Source organism: Kwoniella bestiolae, chromosome 2 (genome assembly GCF_000512585.2).
Source record: "Kwoniella bestiolae CBS 10118 chromosome 2, complete sequence".
Lineage (NCBI taxonomy): Eukaryota > Fungi > Basidiomycota > Tremellomycetes > Tremellales > Cryptococcaceae > Kwoniella > Kwoniella bestiolae.
The window spans coordinates 2,762,097-2,781,791 of NC_089242.1; the positions used below are offsets into that span (position 1 = coordinate 2,762,097).

The 19,695-nt window shown below is 46.7% G+C and overlaps 8 protein-coding genes across 8 annotated transcripts; 4 read left to right on the top strand and 4 right to left on the bottom strand.

Moving 5' to 3' along the window:
• Window positions 1-282: 282 nt before the first annotated feature.
• On the top strand, window positions 283-2,431 carry I302_104182 (uncharacterized protein; the record flags this gene model as incomplete). Its single annotated transcript, XM_065869820.1, has 8 exons — window positions 283-616; window positions 683-724; window positions 877-1,008; window positions 1,089-1,408; window positions 1,488-1,628; window positions 1,690-1,922; window positions 2,014-2,100; window positions 2,197-2,431. 8 exons carry the CDS (start codon window positions 283-285, stop codon window positions 2,429-2,431), a joined length of 1,524 nt encoding a protein of 507 aa, XP_065725892.1.
• A 329-nt stretch (window positions 2,432-2,760) lies between these two features.
• I302_104183 (uncharacterized protein) lies at window positions 2,761-4,608 on the bottom strand (the record flags this gene model as incomplete). Its single annotated transcript, XM_065869821.1, has 4 exons — window positions 2,761-2,958; window positions 3,076-4,247; window positions 4,327-4,393; window positions 4,450-4,608. 4 exons carry the CDS (start codon window positions 4,606-4,608, stop codon window positions 2,761-2,763), a joined length of 1,596 nt encoding a protein of 531 aa, XP_065725893.1.
• A 647-nt stretch (window positions 4,609-5,255) lies between these two features.
• I302_104184 (uncharacterized protein) lies at window positions 5,256-6,212 on the top strand (the record flags this gene model as incomplete). The annotated part of the gene is made up of 3 exons (XM_019189549.1): window positions 5,256-5,466; window positions 5,589-5,660; window positions 5,758-6,212. 3 exons carry the CDS (start codon window positions 5,256-5,258, stop codon window positions 6,210-6,212), a joined length of 738 nt encoding a protein of 245 aa, XP_019049111.1.
• Window positions 6,213-6,552: 340 nt separating this feature from the next.
• On the bottom strand, window positions 6,553-8,233 carry I302_104185 (uncharacterized protein; the record flags this gene model as incomplete). The annotated part of the gene is made up of 3 exons (XM_019189550.1): window positions 6,553-6,681; window positions 6,777-7,454; window positions 7,628-8,233. The coding sequence occupies 3 exons, from the start codon at window positions 8,231-8,233 to the stop codon at window positions 6,553-6,555; spliced, it is 1,413 nt and encodes a 470-aa protein (XP_019049112.1).
• Window positions 8,234-8,481: 248 nt separating this feature from the next.
• Window positions 8,482-9,551, top strand: I302_104186 (uncharacterized protein; the record flags this gene model as incomplete). Its single annotated transcript, XM_019189551.1, has 4 exons — window positions 8,482-8,885; window positions 8,978-9,065; window positions 9,166-9,262; window positions 9,409-9,551. 4 exons carry the CDS (start codon window positions 8,482-8,484, stop codon window positions 9,549-9,551), a joined length of 732 nt encoding a protein of 243 aa, XP_019049113.1.
• A 418-nt stretch (window positions 9,552-9,969) lies between these two features.
• Window positions 9,970-12,266, bottom strand: I302_104187 (uncharacterized protein; the record flags this gene model as incomplete). The annotated part of the gene is made up of 8 exons (XM_019189552.1): window positions 9,970-10,079; window positions 10,166-10,304; window positions 10,392-10,525; window positions 10,626-10,798; window positions 10,905-11,035; window positions 11,094-11,175; window positions 11,260-11,603; window positions 11,724-12,266. 8 exons carry the CDS (start codon window positions 12,264-12,266, stop codon window positions 9,970-9,972), a joined length of 1,656 nt encoding a protein of 551 aa, XP_019049114.1.
• Window positions 12,267-13,129: 863 nt separating this feature from the next.
• On the top strand, window positions 13,130-17,952 carry I302_104188 (uncharacterized protein; the record flags this gene model as incomplete). The annotated part of the gene is made up of 27 exons (XM_065869822.1): window positions 13,130-13,464; window positions 13,523-13,554; window positions 13,693-13,765; window positions 13,820-13,921; window positions 13,988-14,404; window positions 14,459-14,537; window positions 14,603-14,720; window positions 14,772-14,802; window positions 14,864-14,932; window positions 14,990-15,062; window positions 15,111-15,155; window positions 15,222-15,235; window positions 15,289-15,413; window positions 15,464-15,513; window positions 15,566-15,700; window positions 15,757-15,829; window positions 15,872-15,988; window positions 16,042-16,076; window positions 16,136-16,250; window positions 16,319-16,589; window positions 16,648-16,680; window positions 16,733-16,774; window positions 16,824-16,969; window positions 17,028-17,093; window positions 17,144-17,298; window positions 17,365-17,385; window positions 17,455-17,952. 27 exons carry the CDS (start codon window positions 13,130-13,132, stop codon window positions 17,950-17,952), a joined length of 3,270 nt encoding a protein of 1,089 aa, XP_065725894.1.
• A 247-nt stretch (window positions 17,953-18,199) lies between these two features.
• Window positions 18,200-19,543, bottom strand: I302_104189 (uncharacterized protein; the record flags this gene model as incomplete). Its single annotated transcript, XM_019189554.1, has 7 exons — window positions 18,200-18,327; window positions 18,422-18,641; window positions 18,778-19,038; window positions 19,109-19,146; window positions 19,223-19,288; window positions 19,354-19,420; window positions 19,481-19,543. 7 exons carry the CDS (start codon window positions 19,541-19,543, stop codon window positions 18,200-18,202), a joined length of 843 nt encoding a protein of 280 aa, XP_019049116.1.
• Between the last annotated feature and the right edge of the window lie 152 nt (window positions 19,544-19,695).

Here is a 19,695-nt window from a genome sequence, read left to right on the forward strand (position 1 = left end):
CGCAAGCAACGAGGGTACCAGTTGACCCGTGAATTGCCAAGGCAAGGGCAGTCGCGCAACTTTATTGATCGAACACTCATGTCTTTGAGCGAAGTTATGTTGTATGGGGTTGTTGGCCGACCTGTTGAGCGACTTTAACGTCAAGACCTATCTTCTTATCTTTTGTTAGTCTGGCTCCATTAGTACCCCATAAATCACATGCAAGGCATATATATTCGAGCATGATATGTCCCATCATCTTCACTTTCTAGGCTGCACCAATCCAATCACCCACCAAGCAGGATGTCCACTTCCGACGACAAATCCTCCCTTAACGGCGTACACGTCGTCCCCGTCTCCAAGTCCGAAGCTCCCGGTGCTCACCTAGGTAGCATCCCCGAAACTGAGGATGCCAATGCTTTCCTTGCCTCCCACGGCGTCGCAACCTACACGGACGAATCCAACAGGAAGCTGCTCAGGAGGATCGACATGTGCCTGATGCCCATGATGTGCATTTCATACTGTATTCAATATATCGATAAGTCCGCGCTGGCTTATGCGGCGGTTTTTGGGGTAAAGAAGGATTTGGGATTGGTGGGACAGGAGTATTCTTTGTTGACTTCTTTGTTTTATATCGGTGGGTCATTGCTTTGTATACTGTACTGTACTGGTATGACATCACCCGCTGACAAGTGAATTATAGGTTATCTCGTGGCTGAATATCCCCAGGCTTGGTTAAGTCAACGTGAGTACAGTTGAACACCTTCAGGTTTCATAAATGTATGCTCATAGATGCTACTTAGGTTACCACACTGGACGATTCCTCGGTGGTACGTCGCACATCATACCGGTTCCTAGACACACCCCAGGACTGACTTCGACCTTTTCGATATATAGTAATCATGTTCATCTGGGGAGGTATCCTAATGTGTTCAGCGGCCACCCAAAAATTCGCCGATATCGCTGCCGTCCGATTTTTCCAAGGTGTCTTTGAGTCTGCTCTCACTCCTGCGTATATCATTGTTACCGGTGAGTCTTTTGCTTACCACCCCCAGGTCACCATCAGGCTAGCAAGAGCATCGATTCTGATACTCTTGAATGTGAATTAGGAATGTGGTATACTCGACGAGAACAGCCATTCAGAGTAGCAATCTGGTACTCCATGAACGGTCTAGGCAATGCCATCGGAGCTCTCATCTCGTATGGGATGGGCTTGATTGACGGTAAATTGGATTCATGGAGGTACATCTTCATCATCGAGGGGATCATGACTATCATTTGGAGTTTCGTCGTCTTCGCGATCTTCCCATCGTCGCCTATGAGGGTGAGGTGGTTGACGGACGCGCAGAAGGTCCAGGCGGTTGAGAGGATCAGGAGTAATAGGACGGGTATTATTAATAGGGAGTGGAAATGGGATCAGGTCAAGGAGGTGGGTGCTGCCCTCTCGGCTACAGCCTTCGTGAGCATATGACAATAATAATGAGCTGATAGTATGAATGATAATCCAGGCATTAGACCCTCGGATCGACCCAAGTGGACATATCTTGTTTTGGGCTTGTGTGCTCAACGAAGTCATCAACGGAGGTGTATCGACATATAAAGGTTTGGTCATCAAATCTATCGGTTGGACAGAACTCCAATCTGCTTTGGTGAGTCACGCCCAACTGCCAAACCACTTATAAATTTCTGACACCTATGTCCTTTACTCAGTTCGGCATAGCATATGGCGCAGCAGTGACCATCGAAATCGCTTCCTGCGGGTATTGTGCGATGCGATTCAAAAATTCCAGACATTACTGCATGGTACTCTGGTTACTCCCCTCGGCTATCGGTATGATCCTGCAAATTACGTTGCCAGCATCGAACAAGGTGGGAAAGACCATCGGGGTGTTGTTGATGCCTTCTTTTGTGGGGTCTTTGGCGTTGTGTATGGGTATCCCGAGGTCAGTGCAGTCCCTCATTATTTGAAGACCTGATCCCCCTGTACATTCATGTTATCACTGGCTGATTTGGTGTACTCGCTTGATGGAATAGTCAAAATACCGCTGGGTTCACCAAGAGGAGTGTAGTAGTTGGAATGGCATTCATCGGATACTGCGTTGGGAATATCATTGGGCCTCTGTGAGTTCGGTCTTCCCCCTCCCCGTCGACTGGATCCACTTTGGAGAAAACTAAAAGAGAAGGAATATCAGGCTGATATGGATGGTCACACCACAGCGCATGGGTATCAGGCCAAACTCCAGCTTACATCTCAGGCTATACCACCTGTCTAGCCTGCATGGCAGGTCAGGTAGTATTATTCTTACTTCTCAGAATATACTACGCTAGACAGAATAACCTCAGAGATAAGATGGTAGCTGCTGGTCAAGCTCCGGACCCATTATCGCCTGATGGGGATGAGTTTGAGGATTTGACGGATAAGCAGGATCTCAAGTTCAGATATACCCTTTAGAAACATCAATCAGTCCCTTTTGCTTACGTGGGGTCCAAGGAGGGTTGTTCTGTTTAAGACATGTTAAATATGTTTGTCGTCGGTGTGGGGTATATTGTATTTGGATTCTTGGTAGCCTAACTTATATAAACGTCGTGCTGCAGAGATATGGAGTGTTTAGGGATCCGAAAAATACATTTTATCAGGTTGTCACCTTTAGTTTGTTGAGTGCCGGATAATTCCATATTATAGATTAGATTTAATTTGTTACTGTCTTTATAAATTTGGTTAGGCTAGAAATGCATCGTTATACTGCTGGTCTTGTTGATTGTCCATACTTCACTATACCTCTACGCCCAAGTGTCCTTCAATTCCCACACTTCCAACGACACGTTAGACCCCTCCGGTAGATCACCCGTACCAACTGATAACTTCGTAAATGGTGCGGTGGGGTAAACGTCAACCGTGCCGACGAGTGCACCATTATCTACGTAAATTTCGGATAGACTTTTGTCGATTATACCTTGAATCCTCTGAGCGGGCTTGAGCTGTAATGATGAAGCACAATTAGCATCAAGGTCCCTCAAGTTCGGATGGTTTCAGCGAATTGGAACAGGTGAAGTGGTGAATGCGAGTGGGCTTGACACAAAGAATCGTACACTCACCTGACTAGCCGAGAACTTTTCCGTAAACAAAGGGTATTCAAACCCATTCGTCTTTCCCCGATCTACCCAGATGGTATAGGGTGTAGCACCCGCCAGTATATACCCTCCTTTCAGCTGTTCACCCGAAGAGGCAGTGGAGAAAGTAAAGTTGATAGAGGCGTACGGCGAGAAAGTGATATTGGTGGGTAAAGTGATGTTCAAGTCGAAATACACCGCAGTCCCATTCCCATCTCCAAATCCAACTTCCTGGGAGGTATTAACCAAGTTACGAGAGCTAGTCAGGTTATTCGATACGATAGGTTGTAAATCGTATATCTCCTGAACCAACTCCCACCCCTTGACACCAGTATCAACCAGGTAATTCTCCCTTGGTAAAGTCATGGATGACCTCCAACCCTCTTTGGCTGTGGGGACCAAATTGGTGTATTCCCAATTACTCGCCCAACCGATCGATACGCTCTGGTTATAGAAGAATTGCCCAGCGTAATCGTCTTTACCGAAATTGGAGAGTCTCGTCGCTCCGTCATGAGGGGTGAAGTGCGTTCCGTTGAATTCACCAGGGAAATATTGCGTGATAGATCCTCCGAGGGGTGCTCCGGGGTTTATGGATATAGTTAAGACCCATCCTTTCTCTTCGTCCGCTCCTCTTCCATTACTACTGTTATCACCACTGCGAATGGGTAGTTCCACCAGATTTGGACATTCGTATTGTACTCCCAAGAATCCGACATGTGAGACATTCGAGGCGTGGGTCCAAGTCTTCAGGTCTGGTGAGGTGTATATACCTATCACATACTCCGCTGCGAAGGCAATGACCATGACCCAATTATCACCGTACCTAACTACCTTTGGATCTCTAAATTGCTTAGAATTGACATCTAATACTGGATTACCAGCATAGGGAGTGAACGTATACCCATCATCGAAGGAATAAGCGATCTCTTGAGTTTGTTTCTCAGGTGTGTTGAGGGTGTATATAGCGACTACTCCATTGGTGGTATTTGGGAAGAACCCCGAAGTATTCCCTGGATCAGTCACGATGGAACCTGAGAATACCCCTGATGTGGAGTTTGGAGGGAAGAGGGCGATAGGTTGGTTGGTCCATGTGTAGAGGTCTGGTGAGGTTGCGTGACCCCAGTGTTGGTTGCCTGCTACGACGTCTGTTGGGTTGTCTATGACGAAGGACCGAGAACCAATATCAGCCATTGTACCACTTGATATACAGGTATTGGATGGGTGATCTGTACTCACATTGATAATACAGATGCCATGTTCCGTTACTATCTTTAAACAATCCATTTGGATCATTCATGAATCCCTAGACACCAGTTCAGCTTATAAGCTGCTATCGTAAGGAAAAATGTTTAGACCTACTTTAGGAGGCGAGTAGTGTACTCTAGGTCTGAGCGGTCCAGTATAATCCCCTTGAATCGGAATACCAGTCGGTACAGGAGCGGTTGTCGAAGACTGAGCGAAGACATGGGTCAAAGTTGACAATAAGATCAAGGATATTGGGATTAGTCGATCCATCATTCTAAGCGGTTCTTGCGTTGAGGTGGTAAGAAGCAGGGAAGAGAAAGCAGCTGAAAGGACGAACAAGCCATTCTTATAGGTATTCTTCTTCTGCATCAGCCAAGATACCGGTCCGGTGACTGCTCACTGGTTTACTGTGCTATATCAGCAAAAAAATATTACACAACGTCATTTAGCTTCTTGGCAGCTCTCGCATAATTTGATACCGGCGGGAATGGACGGTGGACCCCTGGGGTCTGGGATCAGATGGGGAGGGGATACATGTGCTCGAAATGGAGAACCCCAGGACCCGTTAATTTAGCTGATTTAGCGGAAAAAACAACGCTGTAACGTGAAGAGGATTGCGTACTCCCAGTGGAACTCCGGAAGCATCGTGATGAAAACGCACAGACTTCCATCACGTGGCTCCCAGTGGAGACCCCACATCTGATCCGATCTGAAGCTGATTCCAGCATTTGGGTATCGACCGATCTGAGTAAGGAAAAAGTTGAGTTGCGCATCATTGACGTCAAAGAGATCCGATCGATTGAATGAATGGGATCAAGAAAGCAAAGCAAGGCCACATATATACATATCTATTCATCTATCTGCTTGATCGTACATCCAACACTGACTCATCATCTTCATCTGCTACATACTCTTACACCATGTCAGACGCTCCCGAGACTGTACGACCAGCTACCAAGCGAATCCGATCGGAGCAAGATCATTCCAAAGCATCTACCAAGGCCAGCGAGAACAACGAGAACAAGGAGGATCATCAGGACGATGATTGGTTGAAAGAGCCTCCGTTCAGTGTGGGAGCGGATAGGGATGGGTGGGAGACGAAGTGGAGGGAGAGCTGTTGGTGTGGAAAGGGTATGTGATCCGCAAATATGGGGAGAGAGGTCGAGGTGAGGGGTGTTGCTGGGTGGTTCTTGTGAGATGTCTGTCTTATCTGGGATATAATGCTGATATCTGGTTGGTATGGGGTAATATAGTCGCGTTTGTGTATAATGATGATCCGGCTGGATCCAAGATATGCCATTGTGAGGATTGTCAGAGACTGCATGGTGAGTACTGCATATTACCCCTTTTCCAATCGCACTCTCCAATCAGCATCGAATTAAAGTCATACAAGTACTAACAATGTGTGATAATGTGTCCTAGGCGCACCATACCAACATTCCTGCATATTCCACAAAAAGAACGTCCGTCTCGACTCCGATGCCGACCCCAAATGGCTAGGATTCCTCTCCGCCCACGGAGAAGTTCACCCACTATCATCCACACCTACTCCCCTGCCAAGGAAGATCTCATGTAGAGCATGTGGATCTCCCCTGATGGACGAGGGTAGAAATATGATCATGGCTTTCCCACCCGCGTTCGAGTGGACAAGGACTCACAAGGAAGTCAAGAAGGCTAAAGAGGAGGATAGGAAGGGGAATCATGGTGAGGAGGGTGATTCGGGTAAAGGGGCGAGAAAGGTTCAGGGGTTCCCTGAGGAGTTGAAGGCGGATTGTCATATTTTCTATGAGAGGAGGTGCGTGGATGTGAAAGATGGGTTGCCGAAGTGGAGGGGACATAAGGAGAAGAGTGATCTGATGAAGGATGATGAGAAGTAGTTGGATTGTTATGAGATGATGTGGGAGATATACTATTTGGATTGAGAATTAGATGTAGTCAGTAGAAAGCAAGACATATCAAAACAATGTATGAAGACAAGATAAGGTCGCAAGACCGATGGCGACGAGCGGTGTTGTCGTTGGCTAAAAATACATTCATTATGATGCCCTAATGAGATGTGATGTCAATCGTTTAATCTATCAATGTCTATGATTTTCATGTACACGCAAAGCAGTCTTGCTTCTCCGTCCTATGTTACCTTCTGACAGCTTGGTCTCATCGTCCATCATCGTCAGGTATTACCCAATATCCACCCGTGATTCATGGTTCGTTCTCCACCTATCGCGCAGCCATCTCCGCTTCTAATCTCGCTCTCTCCCTGTTGGCTTTATACTGGGGCCACCAGCTAAGCACTACATTCTGGGCTAAGGAGAATGCTATTGACGTGACCCAATACAGCGTGACTCCCTATTGAAAGGCAGAATATAAGTCAGCCTTATCATTCCATAATCTTCTATTACAACCAAACATCACAATCAGATACACATAAGTGGTGAACTCACAGCAGGCATCTGACTAGCTATCAGCCCAAATCCAACCGCACTCAACCTCAACACCCCAGCCAAGAACCCTCTTCGTATCTCCTGTTGTCTCGCAGGTGAGAATGGTACCGGAACTTCCGAGTTGGGCACATCGACCAACGGATTCGTTCCGTTCTGTGGAGCCGATGGTGGACGTGGACGTTGAGCAAGGTCCAACGTCGACGAGGTAGATATTTTACGGGTGGGATTCGAAGATGGTACGGATTTCTGGGTAGAAGGAACATGTTTATGCGAGAACAATCCCGATGGAGCAGGTTTCGGACCATCTTTCTGAGGTTGTGATCTAGGCCGTGAAGCAGGTAATACATCTTCTCGATTCACTTGATCGCGTATACGATCCGTATCTACCTGATCGGCCTTGATGGCCTGCTGAGTTCGCTTCATACCTACCAGCTCGGCGTTTCCAAAGGCCAAGCATGATCCAACGAACGGTAAGACAAGGTATGGGTCGACGTCACCCAAATGATCTAGCCATAGGAAACCCTCGTTGAAGAATGGTGAATTTGGGATTTCCAATGTTCGTCTGAAGGTCAGAGAGAGGGTGACGAATATGGGGATGTGCAGTAATAGAGGGGCCCAGGTCGTGACGAAGGGGTGGGTGGAATGTTTTTTGTGTAAGGCCGATTGGGCTTTGGCGACCTGCAGTCAGTCAGATGGTATCAGCCACTAACTTTTGTGTATACAACGCTGTCACAGCTACAACTAAGGGAATGAGCTTCATTTTACAGAAGACAATCTCATACTAATTCACCCCAGAGACAGATCCCGGCTCGTATCTTGAAGACAGTATAGCATCAAATAGACAAACTCACCTGTCTCCTCACTTCCAACAAATACTCCTTATACCCCTTCCCCTGCTGCCTATATTCCCTAGCAATAAATTTCGCCAACCGCTCATTAACAATCTTCAGCTCAGGCTCTACTATCTGCTTAGTCTTCAACGCTCGTTTCCTCTGCCAGAGGGATACAGGCAATGTAAAGACCGTCCTGACCAACAGTGTTATGCAGATGATGGATACCCCATACCCCAGTGGGTGGTTTATTTCCAAGAGGAAGTTGGATAATGGGTCGATGATGGGATCGAATATCGTTGAGACGGGTGTGAGGGTGTCGTCTGTTGCTGAGACGGTGTGGGATTCTTCGATTACTTCTGGTAAGGTGGGGGTGAGTGAGGAGGGGAGGATGGAGAATGATCGGGTTGCTAAGGGTATGCGCTGGTTTCGAAAGAGAGGAGAGGATTGGAGTGTTGGTCGAGATGAGGACCTGAGGCCAATTGAGTGAGCATGAGTATGCCGTATACGACTGCTTGAGCTGGAAGAAGAGGATAGATGGCGGACTTCGATAAGTGGTCGGGTGAGAGGTACCCCTTGAGCACGGAGAGGCGCTCGTATCGACCCAACTATTCCTGCTCCTCTCATTGTCTGACTGACTGTGTTGCTGTAGAAGAATAATAGAAGTGTGAGTAGAAAGGTTTAACAATAACAAATTCATCTTACTTGCTCACTTTTAAGCTTGATTTAAGCGGGTCCGAGCTCAACTTGTATGAATCATTTGATCCCGTCCATCCGTCCAACTACCAACTAACTCCAGTTTGAACTCGTGTATCCATATCTTTAATCCCTTCTTCTCTTCTCTCATCTGATCAACCTAAACGAACCACCTTGACATGTCCCACCTAGCCCTCCCTTCATCAGCCCGAGCATCCCCCGCCCCTTCCGCAGCATCCTCACCCAAACGAACAGGCAAGAAAAGGAGGTTGGACAGAGTATTACTGGACGAGGATGACGATGTCGACGAAAACGATTTGATAGCTCTACCCAGAGCTAGGAGGAGGTTGAATGAGGAATATGACGAGGACGATGAGGAGGATGAACATGAACACGAACACGAACACGATCAGGAACAGGAGCAGGAGCAGGAAGCCGAGGGTGGGCAAGAGGGTACGAGAGTAGTCAAGAGGAACGATAAAGATATTTCGGAGGGGTTGAGGATGAAATTGGAAAGAGAGAGGGAGAGGAAGAGGGAGAAGGAGATTGATATGAAGGGGAAGAAAAGGAGGGCAGAGACTTTGTGAGTGTAACTCGAATCCTATTTCTTTCCGTATAATGAAATACGAGAATATTTGGTCCGAGGTGCTGTGCTGATACCCGTAACAACTATAGCCTTCTCCGGGATCAGCTGGACCCAGAACAGGCCAAACGATTCGATACGTTCTCCACCGTCGCTCTGAACAAGAATGCAGTCAAGAGGGTAAGTCTATTCTATCCCTATCAGACGTATCCCATCTTGGCTTGTACCAGCAGGCATTTCGCGTGTGTCCCACCTGGCTGATGAGGATACCCTCTATCAGCTGAACAGAGAACTATACGACCAACATGCTTCACCCCAGGTATCAATGGTCGTAGCAGGTATGGCCAAGATATTTATAGCTGATGTGATTGAGTTGGGTGAGTCCGGATCATACTACTTTTCTACCTTGTTCGGACTACATGCATAGAATCCCTCATCCGTAGTCATGATCGTCATATTACACCCTGACTGTTTATTTTACTCGACTTTCTGAACGAGTGACTGATAATCATCATGGAAATAGCGAAGGACCTTCAACCTCATTCTGCTCACCCCACGGGACCATTACAGCCCTACCACCTGAAATTAGCGAGAATGCAGCTCGAAGAGTCTGGCCTGTTATCGAACAGAGGTCAAGCGAAGAAAAGTATATTCAGGAAGAGATGAGCGTCCTGGTCTCCGGTTTTGGTTGGGAGGTATTCTGTAGGTGAGTACAAGTCTCCATAATTGGCAAGGTAGGTAGTTGATATACTGATTTAACCTACGTTGTTTTTGCATCTTAGTATTCACGTTGTAGCGCATCTTGGTTGTATCACGACACGTCGATGTATCGTACTGTATTTTGTGTGGTCCAAGTTTAGGCCCATGCGGGACATCGACGCATATGAGCAGTTTATTCGATGTATGCATTTTGACTGATTTGACATTTTGATACTGTATGCCATCGCCTGTTCAGACTGAAGATATATCAAGATGACAAACGTCCTTTCTTTACTTTCCAACAGACACTACACTAGATATACCATCAGACCTCCTAAAACCAACAATGACATCTATATTTCTAGTCCATTCCAGCAGCAAGCAATCACTGATAAGTCGAGCATCCATATTCAGAGTATCCTTCCCTTACAAACGTAAATATATGATCACCCAATACACGTTCCGAGAATCCGATTTCGCAGTATGCAAAGTAGTCTATAATCCAATTTGTTCTCATCAGCTCACATTTTCCACTGTATCTCCTATCTCATTCATGAGGTGATGGGATGACGACCACTCACATATCCATTTCCTCTTAAACACCTGGATATCCTCTGGACCCATCTCGGGATGTTCATCCAACAAAGCTGGAATCACCGAGTTATCAAAGTTGGCAATGAAACGATGTCTCCATTCTCGCAGGGTCCTGGCGTAGTGAGGCTGTAGCCGTGGAAGAGAACCAAGTATAAGCTCGGATTCCATCTCTAATTATTTTGGGTTATAGCATGTAAACATAACGACACTCACCCCGATGTTTGATATGCTGTCCAATACCAACTTGTTCTTCGACCCCTGCGTAGCTGAATCAAGAGTATACGTCACGGTGGGTAGGAACCCGCCAGGGAAGATCCATTTCCTGATAAAGTCTACTTCTTGTTGGTCTGAAATGTACAACATCAACAATTAATCAGCTCAAATATCCCACTACCTTTCTCGTCAAGTCCTCTTTTAGGATTGTCGATCTGAAGGAGATTCACTTACACTTCTCAAACCGAGACTCAGGGATGGTGATAACCTGTATACAAGCTGCACCTCTCTCATTCAACATCTCGTTCAATACCCCGAAATAACCAGGGATGAACTCCTTTCCTACGGCTTCCAGCATCTCTATGGAGACTACTCTGTCGAACGAGCCTTTCCATGATTCTGGGAGTCTATAAAGGCACAAAGGCTCGGATCAGCTTGACCCAAGGAGACTTTCAAAGATTGATGCGGACAACTCTCCCCCCGGCCCGTTTTGCGACTAAAGCAAAAACTCACTTTCGATAATCCATCAACCAAACTCTTATCCTACCTGCCAGACCGGCAGCTTTGATCCGGTCCTCTGCTAATGCTTTCTGCTGTGATGAAAGCGTGATGGTATCGACAGTACAGTTGGTCATCTTGACCGCCTAGAGTACGTTCAGATACATCAGTCTCAGGCTTGATTAAGGTATCCGGATGACTCACCTCAATAGCCAAACTTCCCCATCCTGAACCGATCTCCAAAACTCTATGACCAGGTCTGATATCTGCTTTCTTGATTATGTGTCTGCAACAATCAAATTAGATACAGTTGACACAATCAGGTTCCATCCCAGTTTTCAAGGATACTTCTTGACACATCCTTACTCACCTGAGCTTAGCCAACTGAGCTTCCTCCAGCTCATCCACCCCATCATCGTTATATATATCCACAACTCCCCCTTCACGCCTTTTCTGCTCCGTCCCATCGTACATATCTTTATCCAGCTCAGGGTAGATAGCACACGAGTAAGTCATATCTCTACTCAAGAACGAACTGAACATCCCATTTGAAAGATCATAGTGCGCCGAGATGTTACATATCGAGTTGGTGATGGTGTTGGCAAATCGTGAGTTGGTTAGAGAGGTGATGAGGGAGAAGATCCGGGAGGGGATGGTTTGGACGCCTGAGATGTTTGTTGAGGATGATGAGGAGGGAGAGGATTTGATGAAGATCTATGATGTTCAGTAGATGTAGGCCATCAGCGCTGATCTCTGATATACGGCAGGTCTACAAAGCTCTCGCTCCTGGCAGATCTTCCGGGTCCACGGAGATGAAATAAGACTTCTGCTCACCTTGAACACCCCCACCAGATCATCGACCTCACACTCCCCCATCATATACGCCTCTGAAAACCCCAAATCTCCCTGAGCGACCAGCCTTAACCAGAAACTATCCTTGAGCACTTTAATGGTCACTTCCGTTTTCTGCCCATCTTCGACTTCCTCTTCTACAGATTTCCCCTCAGCAGGGAAGGTATGTGATTCCCCCTGGGGAGTGACGATTGTCAATTTCCCATAGGATATCTGAGAGCTCATCATTTGCAGAATCGCAAATTTGGCTATCGAGATCAATGGACCACCGCCAATGGAATATACCGATGATGCGATGGAGGATGTGACATTGTCGGTGAGGGATAGGAGAGAGTGGGTGTAGGATGAGGGTTTGGCGGGGAGAGGGGAGCGAGATCGCGAGATTGGGGCTGAGGAGGAAGGGGTGAAGGGGGTGTTGTATTCTGATTGGATCTTTATGGGTGAGCCGGGGGAGGAGTCGGGCGGGGTCATCAAGGCTAGAGTCGAGGTTTCCGAGTTGGACGACGAGGAAGATTCGGATGACATCGTGGCTGAGTTGTTGCTCGATTAATTGTAGAGGTTATACCGCTAAAGATGGATGATATTCTAGATACGCAGAGACCGTGTGGAAGACACGTAACCAGAGTAGGGTAGGTGAATACACAATGGGTAGGAGATGAAGTAGACTGAGTTGAGATTCCAATTCCAGTTCCAACTTGCACAAGTCGAGGCTTATATTGAGGTCTTTTCGATCGGTCGTCGGGTTGTACCAGACTACAGCTGCGATTCAATTCAATTTATGCACAATTGGGCGATTCAAAGTGATAAATGATAAGAGCTTAAATGTTAAAGTGTCAAGATTGTATTTGTATCGAACGAAGCTGTATAAACATGAGACGATGATAAAGAGCTATAGGTCTACGGTCTTCGGACACCGTCAAGGCAGATGAGAGAGCGGATGTACTCGTCATCGTCATGTCCATATCTGCCGTTACTTCCTTCCCCTTCATCGTGAGCGGGCTACTTCACTGGGTAATGTTTTTCTTGTCGATCGATCTACGACCTTTGCATCATCGGGAATTAACCGTTTGTATCTGGGGAAACCAAAGGGAGGGTTATTCACTATTCCCTGAAAAAGCGGGAAATCTTCCTCTGTCCGCGTGTGTGAAACCCAAGTTTCTGAGAAAACTGAAGCACATGTTTCTGAGATTCTGGGAAATAGCGAGATTTCGGCGGAGAGCGCCGTAAAGTGATGAGGTGGTTGACGTAACCTCGACGCGTTTCAACTGATAAAAAGATCAGGCGCGGATATAGTAAAGTTGAGGATGTAATGTTGCCATCCATCATCTTCTTTCCTTTTTTCCTCTCTTCCTCTCAACATATATCCATCAGGTAGGAGCAGATCCGAGATGACCTACTCACCATCTTCATCAAAGCCCAAAAGGGGCTTAGGAGCTATCATAGATTCCATCGCTACTCAGGCGGATCGTATTCCTGATTCATGCTCTGAAGGATCAGGTTCCGATTCCGACAGTGATGATGAGGAAGAAGTGGGGGTCGGATCAATCTCGACCCCTCAACCTATCCCTCTTACCCCTCATACGGGTCCTAGTAGGAGCTCGAGCAAAGGAAAGGAGAGAGCTGTAGATTCCCCTAGGGTGGAGATGAGCTTGGGGAGGAGTGGAAGAAACGTATATCAGGTTGTAACGCCTGGTAGATATGCAGAGTACTTTGCGGTGCAATGGTGAGTGGGCTCGTCGTAACGGTTGATGTGCCCAAAGTAGCTGACAAGAGTATGACAGGAGAAAACCTCAACAGAAGAAGGTGAGCTGCGGTGATCTTCTTCGGCTCGATGTCCTACGCTGACGATAGCTCATTACCTTGGCCACCTCAGCATAGTAAGTTGACTCTGTAGCAAAACCTCTCACCTCTTTTGTAAGATGAACTCGAGCTTACGGTATTCTTATCACAGAAACTTGGGATGGTGATGCTTTCATCAAAGTGGAGGGTAATAAGATAACAATGATCGATGAAGAAGGAAATTAGTGAGTTTGTGCTATCTTAGCTTCGTGCTCAAGAAGCTGATGCTTTAACTACAGTAAGGGTGTCACGGGAAAAGGTGAAAGAGATGTCTGTGCCGACCAGGAATTGAGGATCGGGGGCATGGATATCCTCGTAGATAGAGAGGTCTCGAAGCAAGAGTGAGCACACTCTCTCACTGCCTTTATATCTCTTCGCACAAGTGGGCAAACTGATACCCCGGAAAGATTCAAAGCAGGAACCACAATCCTCAATAAACCTAAACCGTCCTCCATCCTCGGTCCAACCGCCTATCGTGCCACAACATTTGCCAAACCTTTCAAGGCTCCCACTCAGACCCATGCTCCGAAGCCTGTCGCAGGATATATTCCGGGAAGAACCTCATCAGGCGGATTGACAGCTGCACCACCAGGTATCCCTCTTTCCCATAAGGTCGAAATGCCCATTTCCAAACCCATCGCTGCGAAATCATTCTATGGTCCATCGGTCGTCAGACCTAAGGCGAGTAGAATTGTTTTGGGCGAAAAGAGCAGTAAAGAGAGGATGGAATGGGGCGGGGCTTTATTCAACCCCAATGCTGAAGGTGCGGTCGTGATGCCTAGACCCCCTGAGAAACTAGTGAAAATTATGAGGCAGAAGCATCCGTGAGTTGCTGTCATGGCATCTTGAATACTAGCTGATATCATTCCGTTTCACAGTGATCTGGACGTGGTCGATGTTGTAGTGGATCCAATCTTAGGTTCCCTATTGAGGAAGCATCAGAAAGAAGGTGTAAAGGTGAGCGCCTGAAACCTTATACATCGTTGTTTGAATGATCGGCTGATTCCAGACCATACCTTCAGTTCCTCTATTCCTGCGTGATGGGTTATACAGCTGCCGAAGCGGAGGGATGCATCTTAGCGGATGACATGGGTTTAGGAAAGACCCTTCAAAGTATTGCTTTGATCCATACCTTACTATGTAAGTACAAAATACCTGGTACGATATGTACAATGCTGACGTATGGAACAGACCAATCTCCGTTTGACAATCAAAGTCAGACGTAAGTCCATGATCGTGATTCGTCTAGGTAGACCTCAACTCACATTGAGCTTCATGATCAGCATTCAGAAGGTGTTGATCGTTTGCCCTGTTACTCTGGTCGAGAACTGGAGGAAGGAGTTCAAGAAATGGTGAGATTCCATTATATAGGTTTGCAGCCTATGTCAACTGACAGTGAGATCGTCCAGGACTTCCGCCAAGACAGATAAACGCATCAATGTACTGGTAGCCGATGGGACGAATTACCGAATCTCGAGCTTTGTAAGTTATAAACATCCTGCTGAAACGGTATGCTGATGGGAACGGCAGGTCAACAACAAGAATATGCAAGTGTTGATAATCGGCTATGAAAGAGTGAGTCATGATCCGCTTGTGCCTATCCACAGGATAAAGACTGACGTTTCACACAATCACCTATAGTTGCGAAAAGAAATGTGAGTATCAAATGCATCGGATCAGAATATTATCCTGACAAGCTTGCTTACAGCAAAGAACTGGCTTCTTGCCAACCTCCCATTGGCCTTATCGTATGCGATGAAGGTCAACGGCTCAAATCGAAAGACAACAAGACCAAAAAGATGTTTGACGCTTTAAGTTGTCAGCGACGTATCAGTGAGTGAACAATGTTCATGATTCGCGAGCGTGAGCTGATATCCCTGCAGTATTGTCTGGTACACCTATTCAGAATGATCTTGCCGAGTACTGGGCGATGGTGAGCTATACTCTGCCCGAAGACGGCAGCAAGCGAGCTGACATCCGTCTAGGTCGATTTTACCTGTCCGGGAATGTTGGGACGATACAATGCATTCAACAAGCAATACGAGAAGCCTATCATGGCGGGCCGAGCAGTCGGTGCCAATAGCAAAGTCGTAGAACTTGGCGAGGAAAGAGCAAGTGAGGTAAGTGTCTTCATTTATCATCTCTGTTTGAGGCTGACTTGCACCTGTTCGCTCAGCTACACAAGCTCTCCAAGGAATTTGTCCTTCGTAGAACAGCAGATGTCATGGAGAATTTCTTACCACCCAAACGTGAGTGTGCTAGACCGGCGAGCAATGGCTAATTCCTATCAGATGAATATGTGCTGTTTGTCGCGCCTTCGCTTCTCCAATTATCGGTCTTGGCTCGACTGCTTCAACCTTCGATTGTCGGTGGACTATTCAGAGGCGGTCAGCAATCTTTAGCTTTGAGTAAGTACATTGATATCCCGCCCTGGTGGGAAAACAGCTCACTTTTTGTCCAGTCGACATGATGCGTAAAATCTCCAATTCGCCTATGGTGAGTTTTCAAGCGTAATCAAGGATATTCAGAGCTAACATCTGACATCGGTTATTCAGCTCTTACGAAAGAAGGACGATGAAGGCATCAGTTCGGAAGAGATTGGGTCTGCACTTAGTGAAGCCAAATCTGCGATCCCACTCGATGTAAACGTCAATGACACTACTACAAGTGGTGAGTTATGAGCGCGGTATTGTAGTCATTATGGGATGATGCAGCTGATCTCGAATGCTTCTATTCAGGTAAAATGCTCGTTCTCGATAAAATGCTCCACTCAATCCACCAAGAAACCACCGAAAAGGTGGTCGTTGTATCCAACTGGACAGCAACACTGAACCTCATCCAAGATATGTGCAAGATCCGAAAGTACCCATATCTACGATTGGACGGAAGCACCCCTGCGAAGCAACGACAGGAATTAGTCGACACGTTCAATCGGGATGTGAGAAGGGAAGAGAGCTTCGTGTTTTTGCTGAGTGCCAAAGCTGGAGGGGTTGGGTTGAATCTTATTGGGTGAGCTGCCAATGCAATCCATGTTGTCAAGATAGGGACGAGTTGACGTGTGCTACAGAGGATCGAGATTATTCCTCTTCGATAGTGATTGGTTAGTGATTGAGCAATGTCATGATCGGATGATTATCTGACTTGATCTTCAGGAACCCTTCGACCGATTTGCAAGCTATGGCTCGGATTCATCGGTAAGCTTTTTTACTGTCGTGATGAGAAGCTGAGCTTACAATCCCATAGTGATGGTCAGAAGCGACCTGTCTACATCTACCGATTGCTCACCACCAACGCTATCGACGAAAAGATCTATCAGAGGCAGATTACCAAGATGGGTCTTGCCGATCAAATGATGGAACAAGGGGAAGTGGTCAAAGAGAGTAAAGACTGTAAGATTGCATCGCATCTTAATCGGCTTCCCTGCACCACGCTTACGTGAGACGGTAGCCTTCTCGCATGCCGAATTGAGGGACATCTTCACCCTCAATCTGAAGACTGATGGATGTCAAACTCGTGAGCTTCCTTCTTGTCAAGTACTGGTTTAAGCTGACATGAGATGATAGATGACCTTCTTGGTTGCGATTGCTCTACTAATACTGCTCAAATTGCAGAGACAACAAGTGAAGAAACTAGTACTGTCGCTGAGGATGAGGAGGGTGACGATGAAGAAGAAGAAAAGGCTAAATTCGTAAATGCCAACGATTACAATCCTAACCTCGTAAGTTGTACATTCAGAATACAGTAAATAAAGACACCGACCTTATCTCGGTTGTACCTTATTCAGCCCGTCAAAATGCTCAAAAAGGTGCGTCTTGCCCCAAGCTTTTTGTGACCCCGGTCTTAGTGAATGCTAACATTGACACATCTCTCACAGGCTGCTGCTGAACAACAGCAAAAACTCAAAGCTCTCAAGAAATGGGCACACTTTGATTCCTTCGACCATCATTCATTCCGAAACGTAATGGATCCAACCCTCTATAAAATGCTATATGAAGCTTGGGATTCGGATGAGGGTGCTCTGGTCGCGTCTGCTACTGCATCGGAGGAAGCTGAAGATAAGAAGAATAGGAAGAAGAAAAGAAAGGTTGCAGGAAGTGATGATGGAGAGGGAGAGGATACTCCTGATAAAGTGTTGGACTCGGCGGAAGAGGATGAAGATGAGGATTCGGAAGGATCGACGGTAGTGGTTCCTTCCAAACGAAAGAAGGGTAGCAGTAAATCCAGATCCAGAAAGGAGTCTTCAGAGGAATATGAGGATCTTTTGGGCATGGGCAAGAAGAAGAAGCATGATTTGAGGAAGATAGCTGAGAATGGCGGGACGGGGAGAGTCATGTTTGTCTTTGAGAAGATCTCGAAGTCGAAGTTGAGATGACGATGTGACTGAGGAGTAGGATACGAGGTGGAGTGTCATTTCGTCTGATTTCGATTTATGTTTTAAGTATGCCATGTTATATAGTCATTATCATGTGTTGTTCAGTAAGATACGTTACGTTGTAGTTGTGGGTATCGCATTATATCATTACATGCATGTGAGAGTGAATTATATGAGTTATATCTTACAACATATATGAAAAGACGGTCCATTCCAATGCAGTTGTCAATACACATAGCGGTTGAACCTACTCTTGAACCTCCTTAACTCTGATGACTAACACGTTCATCTCTCCTACTATCACCTTCCTTGGAATCACATTCAGAGATTTATAGATCCCTCTCAAAGCGCCTGAATGGGAAGTAAGACTTATATCTATGGAACGTATTGACAACTACAGTCAGCTTTGCACTTGTACATTCTCCTCGAACATGACATATTGCAGATGACTCATACCAGAAAAACTCACAAGTATCCCCCTGACTCCTCTCCAAAACCTCCCTTATACCCTCCCCTCGCCTAGCTACGAGCTCTTCCTCCGTCTCTCTACCCCTAACTACGATGGGTTTCCAAACGTCATCTTCGTCGGACATACCCTCTGGATAGGTGAATGAAGTGAATTGGGCCTTGAGCGCGGAGAGGGGATAGCGGGCGTCGCATTGGTGCACGTGGAGATGTTCTCGGATATTCTGTATATACGCACGATTAGCACAACACTTGTGTACCCTTGCCTAGAGAAGAGGGGGGTGCGCAGAAAGTGTGCTTAGGAAGATGCTTATTGGTAGATGAGGCATAACAAAAAGTGATCAGAAAGCCAGTACTCACCTCAATGACTGTAGCGTCCACCCCATGCCCTTTCCCACCTTTCCACTCCTTCAGCCCATCGCTTGTATAATCATCAGCGAACAGCCATCCCCACTCGATCCCACATGTCTCGCCAGCCCTTTTGAGCGGACTGACAAACCATCTTTCAGGTAGGGGCATCCCCCTCTTACATTCTCTTTCTAGTGCCAATCTAGTTTGGTAGGCCTGAGAACGACCGAGAGGGGTGAGGTCGGGATCTAAGATTGGGTGTTGCATTTGGCCCTGTGTGAGTGACAGGTGTCTTGTTAGCTCAACTGAGTACGGCTCGATGGACGGTATTTTTGGAGCTTACCATTTCACCATACTTGTCTGCTATTACGTTGTGTTCGGCTACGAATATGTCATCAGCACTAACAAGGACGGTATACATGAGAAGCTATGACAATGGTGAGAGACCTAAACCCACCTTGACCATGCCGTGCGGCATATATCACCTTCACACTTTCACCTGGAGGACACACATCGTTCAGAGCTGTGAGAAGGAGGCCATATGAGCTGTGAGCATATAACGCAATGCAATACAGGCAGCCAGCTCACCTTTGATCTTGGCTTTGAAAGATTCCCAATCACCTGGTGGGGGCGTAAGACCGAATGGGCCTTTGACCTATGTTGGACGAAGGGTCAGATCGAGCTGAATGACGGATTGGGAATATTGCTGACTTACGTCTTCCTGCCATTGGGATAGGACGAAGAACTCATCCAAGTGAGTGTACGAGTATCTCACCATCTTCTAGCAATACTCCCTGAGCAGTATGATGAGGTCTCAGGTGTTGAAATAGGGGATAGACCTGGAGATCGAGGAAGACGATATTTGACGAAGGGAGAATGAGGTATGAGGATGTCACGAAGGCATCGAAGTACCCGGGTGAGGATGATGGC